The 23,150-nt window shown below is 36.2% G+C and overlaps 1 protein-coding gene across 3 annotated transcripts in view; it reads left to right on the top strand.

Annotated features, from left to right (window-relative positions):
* ADGRB3 (adhesion G protein-coupled receptor B3) overlaps positions 1–23,150 on the top strand; it is a 794,502-nt gene that overhangs the window by 643,304 nt on the left and 128,048 nt on the right. For all 3 annotated transcript variants that reach the window (XM_007166663.2, XM_007166664.2, XM_007166665.3), the window contains 3 exons: positions 542–668; positions 2,237–2,340; positions 6,215–6,317. In XM_007166663.2, the coding sequence (XP_007166725.2) occupies positions 542–668; positions 2,237–2,340; positions 6,215–6,317 (334 nt within the window). The remainder of the gene's footprint in view (positions 1–541; positions 669–2,236; positions 2,341–6,214; positions 6,318–23,150) is intronic.

Here is a 23,150-nt window from a genome sequence, read left to right as displayed (position 1 = left end):
GAAAAATCCCTAGCCAGCAGAGAAGATTCTATATCACCCAACACAAGCTATCTAACCTTTTAGGCAGGCTTTTCAGAGAAATCCTCGGTTTAAAAGCCAGCGTTCACGATCCAAAAATACGGGACGGGAATCAGAGCTGGTATGCAATGTGAAAAGCCTCCTTACACTCTCTGAGTGTTTGAAACGATCCGATGAGCATAGGAAGTGGCTGCCAGCGCTCTGGCGGCTGCTCGTGCCGCCGCCGCCGCCGTTCCTCGCAGAGGGCTGGACAGAGCCAGTCCCGGTTTCAGCACCTCCGGCGCTGGACAGCTCTCTGCACGCCGCACCGCCGCCCGCCTGCTTTCTCCAAACACTCTCGCTTTGCATTACTGGAGATGCATCTAAATTACGTCCTGTTCAACAACAAGTAGATTTTTTTTTCTCCCCCTGTACGGGAATTACAGTAGACGATTCTCTCAATTAAATTGCATTTTCTTCATTACGGATTTGGCAGTCAGGCGTATTTATCCTGATCTCCCCCCCACCCCCCCACCCTTTGCAGGAACGAGTCTTTGGGAACCTGGTCCACCCAGGGATGTAAAACTGTGCTTACCGATGCATCCCATACGAAATGCTTATGTGATCGTCTCTCTACCTTCGCCATTTTGGCTCAGCAACCTAGAGAAATAGTAAGTAACAAAGGGAAAACACGGCTTTAATGCAAAGGCAGGGACATTTTAAATGGGGAAATGGAAAATGTTGCAGGGTGGCAAAATTGGGTTCTTCTCCTCCTTAGCTACAGTAGCTTGGTGAAATGAATTCTAGTTGGTGTGCTATAACTAAATTCTACTCAATTTTATGTCTTCTAACTTGAAATTTCTGCAGTATAGTTTTGAGGATGTGCTCCAATCATATTGCTAATATGCTGCAAACTTTCAAATAAAAATACTTGTCAGCTTAACCTTTATTTTAGAACTCTAAAGCTGTTCTGGGGAATTTGTGAGGTTACTGTTGGTAGTAGAATGAAGACCCCAGACACTATAGCCAAACACATTGCATATCTGCGTTGGATATTTTCAGTACAGGTTTTCTGGGGTGTCCTTGGATATTTATTTTTTTTTAATTAAATGAAATTTTTATGAAAGCAGAGACTGTCAGAAACTGTAAAATCATTCCTTAGAAGTATATAGGTTTGTAAAACTAGTTTCTGAAACAGACAGTTGTATAAACTGTCTGAAAGAAAAAATAATATTCTCATCAAATGTACTTTGAAAAATTATTTCAGAAATTGAAGTGCTGAAGAATAATTATTACGAAAAATGTGACTTTCTCTCTAAATCTGGCCTAAATATGCATCACTCTTTTTACTTATTTTGATAACCAAAAATGCCTATAAAATTGATTGTACATATCTAAGATTTGGAACACACTTGATCTTAAAGTGCATTTCTTTAAACTTCCAATACTGAAAATATGAAAAACAGATTTTATTAGTTAGTACCATGTTAGTCTCTAAAGAAAGAAATCTCTTTGATCTTTATATATGTTTTAAAAGATATAAAGCTTATTTTTCAAGGTCAAGTATTTAGAGACTAATATTGACATTGTGAAGATTATCTCTATATATTTTGTTCACAGAAAAAAAATCACAAATATATTCTAAGGTCTTACACTTGAAACTTGATTTTCTTCTATATTCTTAGAGGCCAAGCTAGTGAAATTAAATGAGAGAATACTTGACTTAGAACAAAGTTGTCAGAAGTCAGAAAGTTTGAAAAATTTTCAATATCTAGGTACCAGATTTGGATAACATAATGGGAGGATCAAAGTAAATTGCACCGAAATACATTTTGTGAAATAACTGAACTGTAGTTAGTTGAAGAAAAATAAATACTGCTTCAAATTTCAACTAGATAAAATGTAACATGTTAATGTTGACAAAGTTGTAGTTTCAGTTATTTATTTTAGAAAGCCGTAAGTGGGTATATGCCACAATCAAGCATTGAAAACTCTTAAGGCCTTCATTACTTCACGGTGGGAGAGAGGGAGTAGCTAGAATTAGTCATTTTAGAGGTTGAGAATATGTGAACAGAGTGGTTACTGGGTAATTATCTGGTTACTATAACAACTATATTGGCTATTTTTGAGTGTTAGGATAGTTTTGTTGAGTTTAGAAGTTATTTTAATTTATTTTAAAAATTCTCTCTCTTTTTTTTTTTTTTTTTTTTTTTTTTTGCTTCTTTTGTTTAATTTACAGATCATGGAATCCTCTAGTACACCTTCAGTTACCCTAATTGTAGGCAGTGGCCTTTCTTGCTTGGCCTTGATCACCCTAGCAGTTGTCTATGCAGCATTATGGAGGTATGTAATCAATTAATACACTAGAAATGGAATGTTCAGTTATTCAGAGTTAAATCAAGGAATATAATAACTATTATAAGTCTCATGTTTTCTTAATTTACTGAAAGAAGTACTTTGAAAACAGAATTATAATTGCCGTGATTGAGCTATAATAAATGAGCTCAATAACACTAAATAAGTGTTTACTTAATTTTCTTGTCTGTATTTTCCTATAATGGGAAAGTAAACAAAACACACACACACACTTTTCTTCCCAATTCAAATGATAGTAGCCATCAACAAGTTGCTTACCCCCAAGCATGGTACTCTTAATACCCCAAGTTCAGTCTATGTGTTGTTTATATTTATCCCAACTGCTATTGAGCTTGAGAGTTTAATGGTACAGTCAAATTAATTTATCTGTTATAGAAATATGGCCTCCAAATGCTTAAGTTTTAAACACATGCTTTCAGTGTGTCCCAATGTGTAAAGTCTTCTATAATATGAATGCATTAATACAATACCATAAAGCTTTAGAAAAGACTTCTCAGCTGAATGTTTCCAATAAGTCAGATTTTGACAAACTGATTTTAAAAAGTCATAAAAATACATAAACAAGGGGAAGTGATTGAAAAATACTGTTCTATAATATGTGAAATTACATCTGTTTGACATTGTATGAAAGTTTAGTAGTTCTCTAAGATTTGTTCGTGTTCTGTTAATGAGAATTAGACTTGTTAAGTTTATTATGTCTACTGACCTATTGATAACTAGTATATAACTAAACTTCCCAATAAATTTTCAAATGTTAAACATTTTTATATCCATTTTGATTACTTTAAAATGTTCTAAAAACAGTTACCATATTAGCAGATAAATAATTCTGTATTATTTCCTGCATATTTGAAATATTAAAATTGCAGTGGTAGCTGGGCCTAGTATTTTACTTATCTTTTACTTAAGATAAAAAACAATTTCATTGAAAAATTAATTACAATTTAATAAGGAAAGATCATTTGATTTAACATCCTATTTTTGAAAAAAAATCATTGTTCTCCATTATAATTTTTACTCTTTTGAGGACAAAAATTAATTGTCCAGGATATTATATTGTCAAAGATATTAAGATTTTCATGCTTCATACAAAAATAAAATATGTACACATTCTTAGTCCATTGGTGCAGATACATAATAGAGGTCCTGCCTTCCCATGCAGGGTAGTGAAATACCAAATGAGGGAATCTGATAATATATGACCAGGCTCATGAAATGAAAGAAATGCTTGTTCTAGGCATAGCATTGTAGACAGTAGAATCCAGGGTTCAGGGCTCAGTCAAGCAGGCATTGTCCTGGTAACACAAGAGCAAGATAGACAAAGGCTGGGAAGAAGACTTTCTCTTCCACAATTGCCTGAATGGTATTTCTCAGGAAATGAGGCAGTGTTCATGGGCCAGGATACTAGGTAATAGTATCACAATTCATCAATGGCATCATAAGTCATACTCACTGAAGTATTCAGAACCAAGTTCCATTTCTCAGTACTTAGGGTTCAGCCACCAATTACACCTTCTCTTCACGCCTCAATACATATGGCTAACGCTAGCACAAACACTGCTAGTATAAATGATATATAAAATTTATCAAAGAATTACAGGATTATTTAGTCCGTAGGGAAGTTTGCTCTAATCCAGAAAATCCAGGAAAATCACCTATTGCAATAGCTTTCTAGGAATTACCACCTGAAAGGATCTATCCAAACTTGACATGAAACTGAGAAGTTTAGAAGACACTACTAAGAAACAATATAAATTTGAATTCCTAACCGTTAGTGGCCATCAACTCATTGTCTACAGGTAGAAGAATTGAAGTAATATTAATAATTTGATAGAAGTTTCAAGATTCATAAACTATTAAGTGAATCTTGTAGCATGACGAATTCAATGCATTTTGTAAACATTAAATTTACCTAGTAACATTCCTGTATGATAATACTCATGTCAGGATCTTACTGCCTTTTTTTTCTAATTAAAAGGTTTAGTTTTTTTTTGCTTTTCTAATGATGTGTAAAATGTGTGAACATCAGAATTATTTTGTATATAATATACCACTGTGAAATTTTCTGATGTCTCATGTAGCTCATTAGAAATATTCATCAAAAAATGAATCCATTGTTACATTCTCTCCATCTACAGAATGTTCTGTAGAATTATGTTATATCACAGAGCAACTGAGCATGTCCTTTTAATCCATGTATTGAAATGATGCATTCACAAATTTTGTTTAAAACATAAAGCACATTTATAAAAAGTTTTGAAAGTTGAGACATTTTATAGCAATTTTTAAGGCAATAATGTCACAATGTTAATGAAAATGAAAACATCTAAAGACTCTTCAGGGTGGTCAGTCTAGGTCTTCATTACCATGATTTTTCTATTTACTGAGCAAATAATATCAATGAAAGCCTTTCAGTAATGTCATCTGTGTACTTGTGCTGTCATGGAAGCCTTTAATATCACATAAAGGGTCAACTGTGTGCAGCCCTTAAACGTTTTAATGATACATCCCCCACCCACAAAAAAAGAAACAACTTAATATTTGATGATGTTTTTCAGCATCCCAGTGTGTGGTTTATTATATTTTTAGATACTGATGATGCATGCAAGGACAAGATTAAGCTACTCTTGAGGCCATTTTTTATTAAGGGTCCATCTAGGTTCATTTTGTTTGTTCTGTGAAGAAAGGAAGATTCTTTTATATTAAAAAATTTCTTTGTATATTTTATTATTACTCTTGTTTTTGTTTTGCTTTCTTTTCTGAAACATGTGATGGAATGTAGGACCTCTGCCTAAGTATTCCTCACAAACAGAGAGAAAGAACTTTGATAGATTTTTACCTTCCAAAGAGTGCTTCCAGATCTCTGGCACCCCCATGGAACACTGCACAGGGAAGCCCACGGTGTGGGCTGTAGACAGTGATTTCATGTTCTAACAGAAATTGAACAGTCTCAAATACACAGCAAGAACAAATATGACTTTTTGTTACTGTCACTCAGTGATTTACCACAGAGTACAGTAAAGCAAGATAGCTGCTAACTTTTTAGGGTAAACAGCTGGTAGAACATTTGATTCTGAGCAGTTTTCTCCGTGGCTTACATTCTTGATGTGCTTAAAAATTATACGACAGACTGTATATAAACACTTCTTCATACAGGTAAAATATGGCAGGCTCCAACTAATTTTCCAGCCTAATGATGAATTATCATTTGTGGATTGGATTAGATTTTAGCAGTAAAGATTCATTTTCTTTTTTCTTGTTTTGGAACAATTATTCAGAAAAAGAAAAACATAAAGAGTAACAGCCTAACTATATAAAAATACTTGAGCGAGTGAAGAGGTGGATGAAAATTGTTCATGGTTTCATGAAAGTAAAGGCATCTTCCTAGTAAATAAGGGGGATATTTTAGAATCTGTGTGGGGTTTTTCTTTTTGGTTTTCAGTTTCTACTGGTTGATGTAAATGATAATAATTAGCATATTACATATACACAAATAGGAAGGTAATGATACTAATTGATATCGTTCTATGAAATTTTATACTTCTAGTAAAAAAAGTTATGGTGATAACAGGTGTGCAATTTAGCTTCTGTCAGAAGTGCCATGTTGTCCACACTAATGTCTAAAGAAAAATAAATCGAAGGTCTCTTGGACATTATATGTCACTATAAAATTGGTTCTCTAAGAATAATCTTCCTTAAAAACAACTTTTTAAATATTTTTTCTCATGTAAAGGCTTCGTGTTAGTGTCTTTTTCTGGATGAATTCCACCAATTTGCATAAAAGAGAATTTCTCATCTTTCCGTTGAATTTTAAAGTTGGACACTTTCTCTCTTTGGCTAGGTACATACGCTCTGAGAGGTCCATAATTCTGATTAACTTCTGCCTGTCTATCATCTCATCCAACATCCTCATCCTGGTTGGACAGACTCAGACACATAATAAGGTATGACTGGTGATTATTCTGCTTCTCTTTCTGCGTTTATGTTGTGACATAAAGTTGGCTATTGATAATCTAAACGTTTATTCTTGATAAAATAGGGAATTTCTGATGAAATTATTTTTAAAAATAAAAATATTTTATTTGTTTCTGAATAAAAGTATTGGTTATTCCAGTCCAGAAATATATTCCCTTGGCTTAATTTCTTGGGGATTGAGAGGCTGTTTATAATAGTAAACATATGTGTTTATTACACATTATGTCAAAGATCTATGAGTTCAAAGCCTTGGAACATCAAAAGCACAAATTTTAATTCATTACCCTAATTGTAATAGAATTTCCTGTGTTTTGATCTAATTTATTAACATACTGATTCCTAAAATTCAACTATAATTTGCTAACTAGTGTAACATAGCGGTTGAAAAATCCACCAAAAAACTTATTTTAGACAATAACTGAAGACAGTATTAGGAGGAAGTGACTCTAGATTTTATGCCTTTCAAAAAGTTTTATTAGGCAAAATGTATTTTGATACTTAAGCAGTTTTGTAGTTCTTTGTGTAATCACTTTCAGCAGAATGTAAAATATATGACTTGAGTTGAATGACCATGTTTTTTGAGAAATGACTGTCAATCTTTTTGCTAAATGACTCTGAAATACATTCCAAGAAACCCATAATAGAAATCTTAAATTAACTTACCCCAACCTCAAAGGAATTCTATTAAAAAATGCTTTGATAATATTTGCTGGTCAGTTTGGGCCTGTTCTTTTCTTAATTTTTTTCCAAATACTAAAGTCAATAATTGAACTTTTCCCCTATAAGCTATCATTTTTAGGACATCCAATGCACTTTTCAGTAGGTACTTTTGATATATTAGATATTTGTAGGACATGCATCAACATCAAAGATTATGGATAGTTTGTTTATTTTGCTAACTTACACTCCTACGAATCTGATTCCTACCCAAAGAATACAATTTTGGGTCTAGAGAGGCCTGGGAAAGTGCTTAGGTGATTCTGATGAAGATTTTGTCTTGACCCATATTACCCTAGGACTGTGGGGAGGGGGTGGAGGGGGGATAAGCGGAAGGTCACTAACCATGAAGGACAAAAGCAAAAAGGAGAAAACAGTAAGAGCCCAATAAGGAGCCTTGTAGAAGTAAAAAGCACTTTCACCTTTCACGTATCTGAATGTTTAGTTCTTTTCCCATTTCTTTCCTGTGTCTTCTTAAAAAAAGGTGAGACAATGTAAAGTCTATTAAAATATATTTCAGGGCCACCTTCTGACTATTTAACCTAAATTTAACAAGGAATTCACGGGAAAAGGAAAGTCAGAGGAAGAAAGGAGAAAGACCACCGTGAGGGAGATGCAGTTGGAATTGGGAGGGGAAAAAGAAGTGTGCAGAGTAACCAGCAGAGGGGAAATGGATGGGGGTAGGCGCAAGCAAGCTGGGAAAGGAAGGAAAGGGTTGGGGATGAAGGAGGGGAGACACCCCATGAGCCCTGAGCAGTGAAGAATCCCTCATCTCACCCCGTCCTCGCTGTTCACCAGGCAGGACCTCAGATCCTTTAGGAATGCTCCTTCACTTGTTCATACCTGGTCACAATTCTTTAACTGTTTGTCCTTGAACCTCCGTGCAAAGAAGGAGAGCTTTCCTCTGAAGTAGAAATCACTTACTGGGTCTGGGAACCAGAAAAATTCGAGCTAGAGTTAGCTTGAGCTGGTAGTTTGTTTTGTTTTGTTTTTTCCACCAAAGTCTCCCTGTCATTTTTTACCCTCCAAACACCCTTGAGTTATGTCCCTCATTAGAATATGGAAAACATCATTGTCTTCAGTAGGAAATATGCTTTTAAAACTGCTTTAGGCTGTCTGGCAAAGTTTTTACAAGTTCTGAGCCAAATGGTCAAATAGTAGAATTTTCCACAAGGTTTACCACATATTTTAGTGGTTGTTGTGTATTTCTGTTGGATCATTGCTGTTCGATAGAAATACACTGTAGGCCACAAATGCAAGCTATGTATGTAATAGTGATATTTTAGTAGCCACGTTAAAATAAGTAAAAATAAACAAGCAAAATCAATTTTAATAATATATTTAACTCAGTATATCCAAAAGATGACCATTTTAACATATAAGTAATATTTTTAAATGTTAATACAATGTTTTAATTTTTTTTTAAATAAAGTCTTCAGAATCTGGTGTGTGTTTTATACTTATAATACATCACAGTTTGGGCCAAGTGCATTTCACATGCTCAGTGGCTACATGTACCAAGTGACTACCATGTTGTGTAGGTCTAAATGGTAATGATACTTAGAGACTAAAGCAGTCTTGAGAAATGACATTCTGCATGCCCATTTTGGCTTTTCCAGGTTCTCAATGTCCTGTTTTGTTTTGTTTTTTTTAATTAAAATGTCTGCTAGATATCCATGAATATTATGAACATCAAAGGCAAGATAAGACAAGTCTAGTTTTACGTTTCATTTCTAATTATGAAGCATGGCCAGCATGGGCTTGGTTTAAAAAAATAAAAGGTCAGTTTAGTTTTGTTCTGCAGAATAGATTCTATATGGTTTTGGGATCCTAATGGTTCTGTTCCAGATAGACTGTGCTGATTTCTGCTGCTACACTGTTGATGCCTGTGGGGAGGAGTGGGGGATAGGTGGTGGTGATGATAAATAAAATGAAAAATTATTGTTTTTCTCTCATGCTATGTTAATTTTGCTTTACTAGCTCTGAGTAGATGATCTTGCAAGCCTAGGACAATCCACTATGGAGTGACTAGAAGAGAAAAATATAACACACTAGGATTTTATTCTTAGTCACTCTCAACAATATCAGGTTTCCAGGGGAAATAATCATATATTTTATTATGATACATGTGCTGAATTCAATTAAATTGACCTCACTTCACTTTAAATATATGTGAAATAGCAGTATGTGAAAAGCCATACCTGCTTCACTGTTTGGAGGATTAATGATGTCTCAAAAAAAAAAAAAAAAAAAAAAAAGAGAAAAAAACCCAAAATGTATTATCCGTACAAACTCATGATCTGTATAAGCTCCAGGACAGTATTTTAAAGGGTAAAATATTATCAGTGGGTACAGTATATTTTTTAGTGTGTGTGTAGGATCCCATCGCTGCTGTGGGCATTTTGTAATTGATCAAATTCCTATCTTTGATTTCCCTGGTAAAGTTTGATTGATGCTTTACCATTCCCCACTTGGAAAAATGGCAACATCTGAGAGGGCTTCTTGATGAACAGGTTCTTTGGTACTGCCTCTGAGAGTTGTCATGGCTAGTTTGTGTGAAAACTGGTATTTGATACTGAGGTCCAGAATGGTTTTGAAGTGTCAGACTGGGATCTTTCTCCAAATTGCTTGTTGAAATATAATTGATTCAATTATCTCACTACTGAGTATCTCTGCTTTCTTTTGAAACAAGCTGAAATGATCCATTGTTTAAAATATGATGTATTCAAATCTTTGAACTATAGATTCAATTGCTGGCAGCAGAGAAAGGAATCAAATGTATTTCTTCTATCTCTTCTTAAAATGCAGTTATAAAATGTAATTATAACTGACTTCATTATATTTCAAGTTATCTTATAAAATGTCATTGCCCTTTGATTTCTCTGTGTATTTTAAATTTCAACCAGGATGTTCCTTTATCACTTGAATATTGTTTATTTTTAGAATTTCTTTTGTACCTTAAAGTATGCAAATGCTTTTGTTGAGCCATGTAGACTATTTTAGACCTACTATTTTGCAGAAGGTGAAGGTTATTTTGGAAACAGATATATTCAGAGAATAGTTTTCTTAATCACAAAAATATATATTTACCTTCTTCTAAAACACTTTGAGATGATTTATCATATTAACCATTTTATAGCATTCTTTTTAACTGATAGAAGTCAAATTTGGTAAAACAGTTGGGTATTCTTTTTTTTTTTTTTTTTTTTGGTTAGATAATGGTGGACACCCAAGAAGATTCTGAGAGAGAACTTCTCCCTACAACCTCACTACCAGGTTATAATGAAAGGAAGCCAAGTCTAGATTCAATCAGACAGTGTGATATTTATTAGCAAATCAAGAGCAAAACCTGTTCTGTAAACTCAATGAAACTATAGGTCTATGTCATTTTAGATATTTTGACCATGACCACACCATGTATGCAACATTCACTTCAGGTGGACGTAGCAATACTCTAGAGACAGGCTTCTGTGCCTTCAATCAGCATCTTTCAATCAGAAATCCTCCTAATCGAGTGTCTGAGTACAGAATGATTGGGGATAAAACTATGGGCCTCATCTCTATGAAGTACAGGATATAAGCTTCAATGGAATCTTCCATGCAGTCTATTTAGACTAAGAAGTGTTTAACTATATTAGCTCATCTACATATCTTTCAATGCCTTTGTTTTCACCAAGGGAACCCATTGATACATCTACCATAATAATTGACTAGGCACTAGTTCATCAATAAAGACCAATCTCCTGTAGTCAGTTTGATAATAATTGAAGTGTTGATTGTGGATACATCTACCTAAATCCAAAGGACTTGCGGTTGACTCTGCAAGACTCTGGGGTATGACCCTTTCAAATACAATTCCAGCTGACTGCCTTGTTCTGTGCATTCCTGGACAGCTCCTAGGATTAAAGGTTAAACTAACTGGCACATATATATCAATAGTGTCATACTGAGAATACCAAAGTGTTATAAAATAAATTATAGACATCCTGAATAGACATCCTTATTTTGAAAAATAATAAATAAATGTGAGAGGGCAAAGTTAGACCCTAACTTTAGTCCCAGGAGACCTACAAGACCTAGCAAAAGTCTTCATTGACAGATCAAGGAAGCTTCCCAAATTATTTCAGATGTGCAGACATTTCCTTATCACTCTTCAGAAAGAATTTCTCTCATAGTTCTTTATGTATGGACCACTGAATTACATAATAGGCCTGTGTCTTTTCATTCAGTCTAGCAAAAAATATAAAAACTCTGTGTTGGAGCACTTTTTAAAAGTCACATGATCTACAAAGTTTCCTTACTACATCCGGTGCTTATTTATCCTTTATCAAGTGTTGTTATGTTTTTGTTATGTAGTTGCCTAGAGATAATTAGTAAAGATAGGCCAAACTAGAAGGCTGTGGTTATTCTAATGGAAGATGTTTTTTTATTGTCAGAATTGTGGGGTTTTTTTTAAAATAAAATCTTGCATTTTAATACTTTAATTAGGTGAAGGACTTTCTAATTCACTTATTTCTCCCATGACTTTCTTTTGCGAGAGACCGAGATTCTCCACACATTTATCAATACTTCCATGCCTGGCCTCTGAATCTATATGTGTTCAGTTTCTGAGGAGGAATATTGAGTATGTGTTTTCAGCCACCATTCTGTCCATCCTGATACTGCCTGAAAGAGTCTGCTCTTCTCTTGAGGGTCAGGCTCTCTAGGCTTCCCTGGAGACATCCATCTCTCTGTGGTGAAGGTGAAGAGCAGGCATTTTAAGCCAGAGAGACCCAAGCATCCTACATCTCCTGCTTCCTAGTTGTGTGATCTTGAGCGTGATACTCAGCCTCCCTGGACCTCAGCTTCCTCTCAGTATCTCCCTTACAGTGTTGCTGTCAAGGATACATGAGAGTACATATGAAGCACTTTGTAAGCACTCCTTAAACAGTTCTTGTGATCATGGTGATGGTGATGATGGTGATGACTCACGGATATACATCTGATTCTGAATTTCTCTTCTGAGCTTCAGATTTCCTCGTGTCCAATTTTCTGCTCACCACTAAATTTCCCATTTATGTCCCTGCCCCACACTCAAACACATTATATATAAATTGCGTGTACTTTCTGTAGTCTCCAACCCAGTTACATAAGCTGGAACTCTGAGCATTATCCTTGATACCTCCTTCTCCCTCACATAGTAAATCTAATAAATCAGCCCCCTGTGCCATGTGTACCCTCACATATTTCTCACCTCCAGCTTTTTGCCTCAATCAGGTATGAATTACCTTCACTAATCTTCCAGCATCATTAACCCCGCTCTCTACCTTGTAGCTCAAGTGATGGAGCTAAAATTCAAATATGACCACTCCACTCCCCTCGGCAAACATGTATTGCTGTCTGACCTCCTACAGAAGTGATTTTCAAACTGTGCTCAGACACAAGTGGTGAGAATGTGAGGGTTCCTATTCTCTGATTTTCTTGCATTAATATATTGGGGCTCAGGAATAAATTGTATTGAGAAAGAGTTCTATAGCTTATCAAACTTGAGAAACTTTAAACATGACCTGCACTGACCTCTCCATTTTCGGTCTATTTTACTGACTTTTTTTTTTTTTTTAGTCTCACTAGCAATACCAAGCTGCTTACAGTTAATCAAAATCATGATGATTGCTTGTTCCTCACTCCCCTCCAGCCTGGAGCGCTGTCACTCCCCTGCACCCCACCTGATTTCCCAGACATCTTCATCTGGCTCGTGCTCATCCTTGACACTCTTCCTCCCTTGTGAGACCCTCTCCCATCCTCCACATTTAGGTACCCCAGCTCTGAGGCTCCATGATTCCTAGTGCAAAACCACTGTCTTGTATTTTGTTACCTGTTTCCAACAAGGCTATACACTTCTTAGGGAAGGGCTAGGTTACATTCATTCTTAAATTCATTGCCAACATAGAATCTGAGTACAGTAAATATATAATAAATCTTTATTGAATGAATAAGTAAATTAATTTATCTGAATTCATCATTTAAGCTTATACCTATGGAGCTAACAGCTGTGGTTAGTTTTACAAGGATTAGGGTCCCCCATTCTAGACAGAATTTAAGCCAACGTAGTGATAAAGACTATTTTCCTGGGGCCTGGTTTAAGCTCTAAGTGATTGATGGCATGCTTTAAAGGAAATCTGGTTCTTGGGTTTTAGTTAGAGACTCTGAAATCCAACAGATGTGAATATTCCCACTTGATAAGTCATGTAAAATAATGTTCTTAACCTTCAAAAGGAATGTGCTTATTCATAACTTCTCTCATAGAAGTCACTTCCTGCCAATAACGTCCCAAATCCATGTCTATTTTGTCTCAAATGTGTATGTGATCCCAATGGCTGAAACTAAAGCTTCCTATTTAGATTTATTAAAATCTCATTTACTGACTTGCTGTGATGTTTGTAAAAGGATTTGGATATAATAAGCTTAGGTGTGATTCATTTGAGTCTGTTTTGAGGCTTCTTACTAACACTCCCAGGGTTCTTCTAGGTTCCTGAAAACCTTCATCAAACCATGGAATAGAATGGTAGGTTAGTTTCCTGATTTCCCCAGGCTCCCGGCAGCGAGGATTATTGTGCCTTGTTGGTATGGGGCTCACAGACTGAGAGGCATGGGATTGGAGGGACTCTCTTGGCCCACTTCAGCCTTCTTGTCCCCTGACCATACATTTCCAGTTATGTGTGGTAGGAGCCAAGGATCACGTTATCAAAGTCAACTTCAAATTAGGGCAAAAGATCAATATGAAGAATGGGTTTGAAACAAGCAAAGGAGATGGAAGGGGCATTAACTTGACAACAAGGAGTGACTGGAATGGTTACAGTAACAGGAGGCAAATAAGCTTGAGGGACAAGGAAGCCCATTTGGACATTCAGTGTGTGTTCTTAGTTCAGTCTCCAGAGCTGGACAGAACTCCTGGAGAGAGAGCATTCCTTCAGCAGGGGAGACTTGTGTGCTGGTAGTTGCTTTGGAGGGTGTCAGACCTACTCTGACTACCTCTGTTCATTCACCCACAAGCAATTGTGCAGAAATGTTCTACAGGCAATGTAGAGACTCCTCCATTTGGCCAATCCCTAGTGTCTATCCCAGCCGCCCCACTTTAGACCTGGCCTTCATGATTTCTCGCTGGAGGAGCATAACATTCTTCCAACTTCTGTCTTGCTCCCTTAGCCTTTGTTTACATTAGCATATTACTGTGCAAAAGATCCTAAATTTAAAGGAAAACAAACACCCACCTGTTTAAGTCATTCTCCTGCTTCCAGCTCTACAGTGGGTCTGTAGAGCTCATGAGATTAACCCCACGTTCTGAACATCACCCACATTCAGGGCTGCCTCTAGTACATAAACTGACTTTGTGGGACACAGAAAGGGCACTCCTTTTGGACAGATGAGTTATAAAAATACTCCTGTCTCTCCAGGCTGAGGGGGCCTCCAGCAGAGCTTCTCATCTCCCACCATTGCTCCCTGCTGGGGGGCCCATCTCTATGCTTCCCAGTGCGTCCTAGCCCGTGTGTGCTGGGCCCACCCTTGCTTCTGTCCCTCTGTACTTCGCCTGATAAACACTTACCACCCTTTGGAAGTTGGCTTATGTAAATCATCCTCGTGAAGCCCTTCAACACCTCCATAGCATGTGGTATATACCTCTATTTTTAACACCAACATTATCCAATAACTTTCATTCACTGATCAACCTTGCCCACTTACTGTGGTTCTCAAGGGTGGTTTTTTTTCTGCTTTTAGGTTTTAAAACTACTACTGTTAATACTTGTTTAAACATGATATGAAATCAATAAATGTTGAATGAATGAAGCTGTGGCTGTATCGATTAAATGAGGGATAATGTAACAGCAGTAAAGGCACTTGTACATTGGGGGCCTTATTTGGGATAATTGCAACCAAGGTCAATTATTGTTGTTGTTTTGTTATGAGAAAAAGTAGTTGAGAAAAACACCTAAGACTTGTTCTGAGACCTTTCTTTGATGAGAGATGATTAGTTAAAACAGATTTTATCTTTTTTTTCAATTTTGAATTTGTTTTTAATGAGTTTTGGGGGTTTGGGGATGGGGGAGGTATATCATGACTGCTAGTACTGGGTTGTATATTTTTTTGATATACCAGCCTTGCATAGATGAAAATTCTTCCTATTGGTCATAAATAATTTGGGGACTCCCTGACATTCTGAGTCTAGTCTGGTTTTTTGGTTTAAACGCCATATGATTTACAATAAGCAATGACAAATTTTCCAGTGATTAGAGCATGGCAGGACAGTAGGAAGAGATTGTGATTAGGTCTCAGTAAATCTTAGAAATGACTTGGTTTCACATTCTTACAGTGTCCTCTCTTCAAAGATACCTAAAATATTTTGCAAAATATTGGGGCAGCTTATAGTGCTGTGCCTGATGATGTCACTCTTTTTCTTGTTTGTTTTGGTGTTTACTTGGAAATTTTTTAAATTAAGGTATAGTTGATATAGAATATTATAAAAGTCTCAGGTGTACAACATAGTGATTCACAATTTTTGAAGGTTATCCTCCATTTATAGTTATTATAAAATATTGGCTATATTCCCTGTGTTGTATAATATATCCTTATAGCTTATTTTATACATTGTAGTTTGTACCTTTAAATCCCCAACCCCTATTCTTCCCCTCCCCCCTTCCCTCTCTCCATGGTAACCACTAGTTTGTTTTCTACATCTGTTACTCTGTTTCTATTTTGTTAGAGTCATTTGTTTGTTTTATTTTTTAGATTCCACATATAAGTGATATCACATAGTATTTGTCTTTCTCTGTCTGACTTATTTCACTAAGCATAATATCCTCCAAGTCCATCCATGTTGCTGCAAATGACATTTTTTCATTCTTTTTTATGGCTGGGTAGTATTCCATTCCGTGTGTGTGTGTGTGTGTGTGTGTGTGTGTGCATGCACGCACGCTTGTGTGTGTGTATTTATATATACACCTACCACCTCTTCTTAAGCCAGTCATCTGCTGATGAGCACTTGGGTTGCTTCCATTATCTTGGCTATTGTAAATAGTGCTACTATGAACATTGGGATGCATGTATCTTTTCAAATTAGTGTTTTTGTTTTCTTTGGATATATGCCCATAAGTGAGATTGCTGGATCATGTGGTAACTCTATTTTTAGTTTTCTGAGGAACCTCCATGCGGTTTTGCATAGTGGCTGCACCAATTTACATTCCCACCAACTCTGTACAAGAGTTCCCTTTTCTCCCATCTTTGCCAACATTTGTTATTTGTGGTCTTTTTGAAGGTCACCAAAAGTCAGATTTTATTTTGATGCAGGGATATCTGAGAGAGAATTTGAGAAGTCGAATGATTCTCCAGGAGTATGACAGAAAGGTTGAAGATTGTTTTTCTCTCCTAGAATCAAACCAGTAGAGATATTACAAATTTCTCCCTATGTATGATTTTTTAACTTTCTCTATTCTCAGTACCTAATATGAAATGGTCAGAAATTTGTCTAATGTCAACAAGGGAACCATGTTGTGTAATTATAACTTATAATGTTTATGAGAATTCTGAATATACTCTAAAGTACTAAAGTGCTAAAAAATACCACCACATAAAGTGAACTGTTTTAAATCATATTCTCACAAAAGTAAAAGTCCCTTGAGATAAGATGATAATAGAGTTTTCAGTAGTCCATTATGTTAACTTTGTGGCCAAAGAGAACTCTTTTCATAAATACTTCAGAATCTAATTCAAGGGTTGGTAAGGTTGGAGGGTAAAGGGCCATATAATAAATATTTGGGACTTTGTGGGCTATAGCATAGCTGTTGTAGTTCAAAAGCTGCATCAGCATGGATATTAAGACATGGATGTGGTTGGATTTGACATGAAGTCACTGTTTGCCAACCATGAGCAATTTTGAGTTTTCTAGAAACATCTCCTGTACATGTAAATGGAAGAACTACAATGTCAGCTGAGGCCAGCCCATTTTTAGGCTGATGCTTTTATGTAAAAATAACCTTCAGTTCTGAAATCTCCACCCAAGGTTTTGTCTCTATAGCCTGCAGAACTAGAACAGGAGACCTTTGGCAGTTTCTGAAAAGGCCTCTGCAGAGATAAGAAGGAGGGAAATGCACTTTGAATTCCTTCTTTGGAGCAAGAACTAAACACAGAGTTTCTTCATATGGTGACTATTGGTTACCAGTATATACAAAATTAGAAAAAAACATGAATCCAATCACTCTCGGCCAAGTAAGACCTTTTATGAATTGAAGAAGCTAAAAGCAGCTAACAAATGCCCAGTGCATGAGACAACAAAGCTGGCTCTTTGTAGAAGAAAACTTCTTAAAGTACAGCAATAAATGGTGAAGCCCCTATTAGAGAAAGTCTCTCTCACCTGACAGCCTTGGGCAGAAAAGTAACATCTGACACAGAAAAGAAGGATGGCAGAGTCCAGCTAATTCCCCACTGAATTCAACCATAGACAGAGTCTTTTTTTCATGTCTCAGCCTCCGGTCCTCACTCTAGCCTAAAAATTGTATTATTATTATGTATGTTAGAACATAAGCATTGCTATAGCAAACCTCAGAACTAAAGCACAAACACTAATGCCTATTGCCAGAAAAAAATGAGCATGTTTGAAGATTAAACTTAACTCTTTAGTTCTTTTGTGACGCTAGTCAGTTCATTTTAAATCTTAAGCCTCAAAAAATGAAGTAGGCATATGATTGAGTTGAGTTTAAGTCTTATCTATGAAATTTAAGATTTATGAAATTCAAAGTGTGTAAATTAAAATATTTATAGTTATCTAGGCTGCTAGTGAACTGAATCAAAGACTAAAGTTTCAATTGTAAAGAAGAAATCATTAGCTTAAACAGTAGAAATGTATGATAGAATGATCATTTTTAATTATATATAATTTAAATTATATATTAAATTAAATTTTAATTCACAAATATTCATGATAAGGACCTGGATACATGTTCTATGTCAAACTACAATACACATAGTTTTTGCATATCTCTATAGATGTGTCTGTGGTAGATGATACATCAGTATATACACACAACTAGGACTACAAAGGATTTTGAATGAATCTTATCTGTGTCTATTTTACATTCTTATTGTTAATTAAATTCTATTTGTATTTTAAAGTGATTTCTCCTAATGGACAAGAATAGTGTATATTACTTTTAATATAAATTATTATATTTATATATAAATATATATATATATTATATTTATATTAACTAATATAAATTATTTCTGGTTTCCTGGGGTTTTTTTCTCATACAGATAACTTACTTTTGTTTCTTTTTGTTAAAGATAAGAGAATCTGTTTCTCTGTTTAGAAACTTTTGTTATATATTTTCCTAATTTCCAAAAGAAAGTTACAAAGTGAATCCTGTATACCTAAGGAAGAACACCTTTTATAGAAACAAAACGGGTAATCAATTGCTGCGAAACAAATTCCCTCCAACTTAATGGCCCTAAAAATAAATAAATATGTGCAGCGCTCCCAGTTTCTGAGTCAGGAGTGTGGGTGTAATCTAGGTGGGCAGCTCTGCTCAGCACCTCTCCTGGGGCTGCTATCAGATGTGGGAGAGCCGCGGTCATGTGGAGGCTGGTCGGGGGCGGAGGATGTACTGTTAGGTGTGTCATCACTCAGATGGAGTGGAGGCTTCCCTTACCCTCACTTGAAGGCTCTTTAAGCTCTACCACCCGCTGGCTACGTGCCTTTTGTCAAGTTACTTATCCATTCTCCACACGCCAGCCTAGTGATCTTTTTAAATTGTAAATCAGATTGTCTGCTTTAAACCCTTCAGCCAGAAGAAATGAAGCTTCTGTTACAGCTGGAATGAAATCCAGACCCCATAACACAGCCCACAAGCTCCTACATGACCTGACCCAAAGTCCTTCTCCCGCTCACCGCTCATATTCATTCCTTCCCCTCCTTCCCTGCATTCCTGTCTCACTGGCCTTCCTTCCAAAACACCATGGAGGGTACCCAGCAAGCCAGCGGCCAGGTGACCTCACACCTGGTCTGTGCCCGTTGTCCTGGTCCAAAGACCAGCAGGCCACTCACGCATGTCCCCCTTTGTATGCTGGGCCTGGTCACGCTTTGTCCCCACCTCAGGCCTTTGTCCCCCATCCCCTCTCTCTTCCTTCATTCTGAGACTAGCCTCTTTTTTTTTTTTTTAACATCTTTATTGGAGTATAATTGCTTTACAATGGTGTGTTAGTTTCTGCTTTATAACAAAGTGAATCAGTTATACATATACATATATCCCCATATCTCTTCCCTCTTGCATCTCCCTCCCTTCCACCCTCCCTATCCCACCCCTCTAGGTGGTCACAAAGCACCAAGCTGATCTCCCTGTGCTATGCGGCTGCTTCCCACTAGCTATCTATTTTACATTTGGTAGTGTATATATGTCCACGTGGCAGCTCAAATCTAATCTGCTCAGAGAGACCTTCCCTAAAACGCCACTCCCCCAAACCGAAACACTCATAGTTTTCTCATTGCTCTTTTCAAAGAACCCATTCTTTTTCTTCATAACCATCACTGTAACTCGTCATCTTATTTTTAGATACAAGTGGAGGGGACCTTGTCTGCCTTATTCACACTGTGTATCCCCAGCCCAGCCCAGCACCTGGCACATAACAGCCCGCACTCCTCAAATGTCCCTCTACAGATGCAGGGGATGTCTAACTCTCAGTTGTTGAAGTTGCCGTTGTTTCCAAATCTAGAAGTGGGGAGGGGATGTTATGGGGATCAAATAAAATTCACCTAAGAAAGTGTCCAGCACACGATAAGCTTTTAATAGAGATAAAATGTACACACAGGGAGACGTACAGAGAATAAGGCAATGAGTGCTGACCAACCTGCACCAGGTAACCAACACCACAATCTAGACAGGGAACATTCCCACCACATAAAAAGTTCTCTGTCCTCTTCCAGCCACCCCTCCCTAGAGACCGCCATCCTTCCGATTTCTGTCATCATACCTCAGTTTTGTCTGTTTTGGAATTTCATACAAGTGGAATCTAATAATGAGTACCTTTCCGTTCAGGGCTTTTTTACTCATCATAGTGTCTCCGAGCTGCATGTTGTGTGTGTCAGTAGTTAGTTCTTTTATGTCACTGAGTGTTATTCCATTGTGTGAATACACCACAATTTTTTAATCCATTCTCCAATTGAGAGACAGTTGGATTATTTACAGGGTTTTTTTGTTATTATGAATAAAGCTGCTTTAAATTTACTATAAAATTTTGGGACAGACACGTATTTTCATTTCTCTAGGTTAAGTACCTAAGAGTAGAATTGCTGGGTTAAAAAGAAGTTAGAGTATTTTTAAAATTTTATTGGAGTACAGTTGATTTACAATGCTGTGTTAGTTTCAGGTGTACAGCAAAGTGATTCAGTTATACATATGCCTATATTCATTCTTTTTCAGATTCTTTTCTCATGTAGGTTATCACAAAATATTGAGAGGTTAGAGTATTTCTAGCAAAACAAAACTGCTGAGCACTTTTCCAAAATTGTTGTACCATTTCATATTTGTACCAGCAATCTATGATAGTTCCAGTGTTCTACACCCTTGCGAACATTTAAATTTACATTTTCCTAATAAGTAATAGGGTTTAGCTCTTTTTCATGTGCTTATTGGCCATTTTATAGCCACCTCTGTGAAGTCTCTGTTTAAGTCCTTTCCTCCCTTTTTAAATTGGATTGTTTCTCTTTTTATTATTGCTTTGTAAGAGGTTTTTAAACTAATGTATTCTAAATGCAGCTCTTTTGTTTTATATATAATGTTTATATGCCTTTCATATATATGATATATATATACGTACATATTATTTTATCCCAGTCTGTGGCTTACCTTTGTATTTTATTAATGGCATTGTTTGCTGAGTAGAAGTTTTTTTTAATTTTTTTTAAAATCTAGCTTATCATATTTTTCTTTCATAGTTTGTGTTTTGTGAGTATTCTATAAGAGATCTTTGCTCACTCCTCAAGGTCACAAAGATATTCTTCTAAATTATCTTCCAGAAGCCTTAATAGTTTTAGCTTTTATGTAGATCTATGGTACATCAAAATAATTTTTGTATATGATCTGATGTAGGGATTGGAGTTCACTTTTATTCCATATGTACACCCTATTGTCCAGCACTGTCTGTTGAAAGGACTTTCCTTTCCCCTTTGAATTACTTTGGTAACTTTGTAAAAAATTAAATTATAGTAAGTCTGGAAATCAGAGTTTGAGTTCTCTAATTTCATTCTTTCTTTTCAAGATTATTTTATCTAATCTAGATCCTTTGTCTAGATTTGCCTGATCTAGATTCTTTGGGTATCCAAATTAATTTTAGAATCAACCTGTCAATTTCTGCAAAAAAAATCTGTTGCTATTTTGTTGGCATTGCGCTTCTGGTTATTGTAGGGAAGAACTGATATCTACTTTCAATAACTATTCTTATTAAATTAGTAGCAGTGGGTATGGATTGGCTTCATGAAGTAGAATCGTTAAGATTTTGTGACCAATTGGATAAGGATACTGAGAAAGAAAGGAGTGTCATAAACTGCAATGTTGTTTTGGCTCTGGTATAATGTTCATGTTTAAACTCAAGAAATAGTTGAGGGGAATCAGTGTCTTGTGTCACTGATGGGGGGATCTGTGTCCTGCTCTAGGGAAAGTATTCTGCTCCAAGCAATTTTTCCCTTGTTCTTTAATCCTTCGCTCTTTTGGCACTTTTCACTTGATTACTTCCTACATACGTTTTCTCTAAAATGTGGAGCGCTTTCCTTCCAAAATGGTGTCTATTTTCATCAAAACATACGCAATTACGGACTGAATTCATCTCTTGAAATTTCTTGAGCTTGTTAATTACCAGCTGAGGCAAAATTGTGTCTAAGATCAAAAGTGCACGGACCACTTTCTCTTTAGGCACGTAGGCCTGTCTCTTGATGTCTTTTATGACTAGGCACAAAAAAAGTGTTTTTAGAGAACTAGAGATTGAGCAGTTATGCATGCTCCCCTCCAGCAAGTCGGAGGCACACTTTTTACATGGGAGCAAAGCAGTTCTCAAATTAAAGGGAAGAAAGGAGCATAAGGGACAGAATCTATGCCAAGCAGACCACTTCTGACTTCATCTCCAATGAGTGAGAACAAATTAAAAAACCCATTAGTGAATATTCAGTCTGGAAACCATTTATGTTTTAAATTTCACTGACTAGGTTTTTCTTTTTTTAAAGTATAGGTAGTATTCTGTTATCTGGCTTCCTTTAAATTGCTCAGCATCCAAATATCTGAAAATAGCCACTCTTTTGCCTATTAATGCAAACACAATGAATGTTGTTATTCAAAAGGTAAAATAAGACATTTATCCATGTGTCATTAGTAGAGCCTGGTCCTTTTTTCCTAATAAAGTAATACCATGAGTGTGCCTATTTTTTCCCAAATACTGGAAAGGATGTTGTTGACTATAAAGTGTGTTTTACTATTGGAAAGGCTTTTCTATTTTTCCCTGTGAGGCTGTTTCAGGAATAGGGAAACAGGAGTGTATAGCATAACCATTTCTATATTTTTTTCCTTTTACTTTCTATACTATCAAGAAAAAGTGATGCATTTTCTTTGATGAGTAAATCCTAAAGCTATATATCTTATAGTTATTTCCCAGATTTACCTTGTTGATGTTTTTCATATTCAACAAGGACCGATTTTTTTTTCCCCTGAAATGTGTTTATATTCCATCCCGCACCCATTTGCATCCCTGGCAACCCTGCAAACAGCAGTCCTCTCATTTGCGTTTATTAACTGCGGGTTGTAAATTAAAAAAGAAATGCCATCTGAAGTAAACAAAATACTGTTTACTTAGTTCCATGGCTCGCAAGCAGTGATAAACTCAGTTGAAAACAAATGACAAAAATGCATTCCACAGATGGGGGAAAAGTTAATTATTTTCCATTTTTTCTGCTGATCAGGTTCAAGATTGAGTTGACTGATCTGCATCAGTGTCTCCAAGGGGGATAGTGTGAGTTTTGTGAGCAAAGTGCATCTTCAGCTACATTCTCCCCTGGTTGCCCACTTGTAATTTCT

This window comes from Balaenoptera acutorostrata, chromosome 14 (assembly GCF_949987535.1).
Source record: "Balaenoptera acutorostrata chromosome 14, mBalAcu1.1, whole genome shotgun sequence".
Lineage (NCBI taxonomy): Eukaryota > Metazoa > Chordata > Mammalia > Artiodactyla > Balaenopteridae > Balaenoptera > Balaenoptera acutorostrata.
Note: the sequence above shows the minus strand (reverse complement) of the source record. Positions and strands in the feature narration are given on the sequence as shown.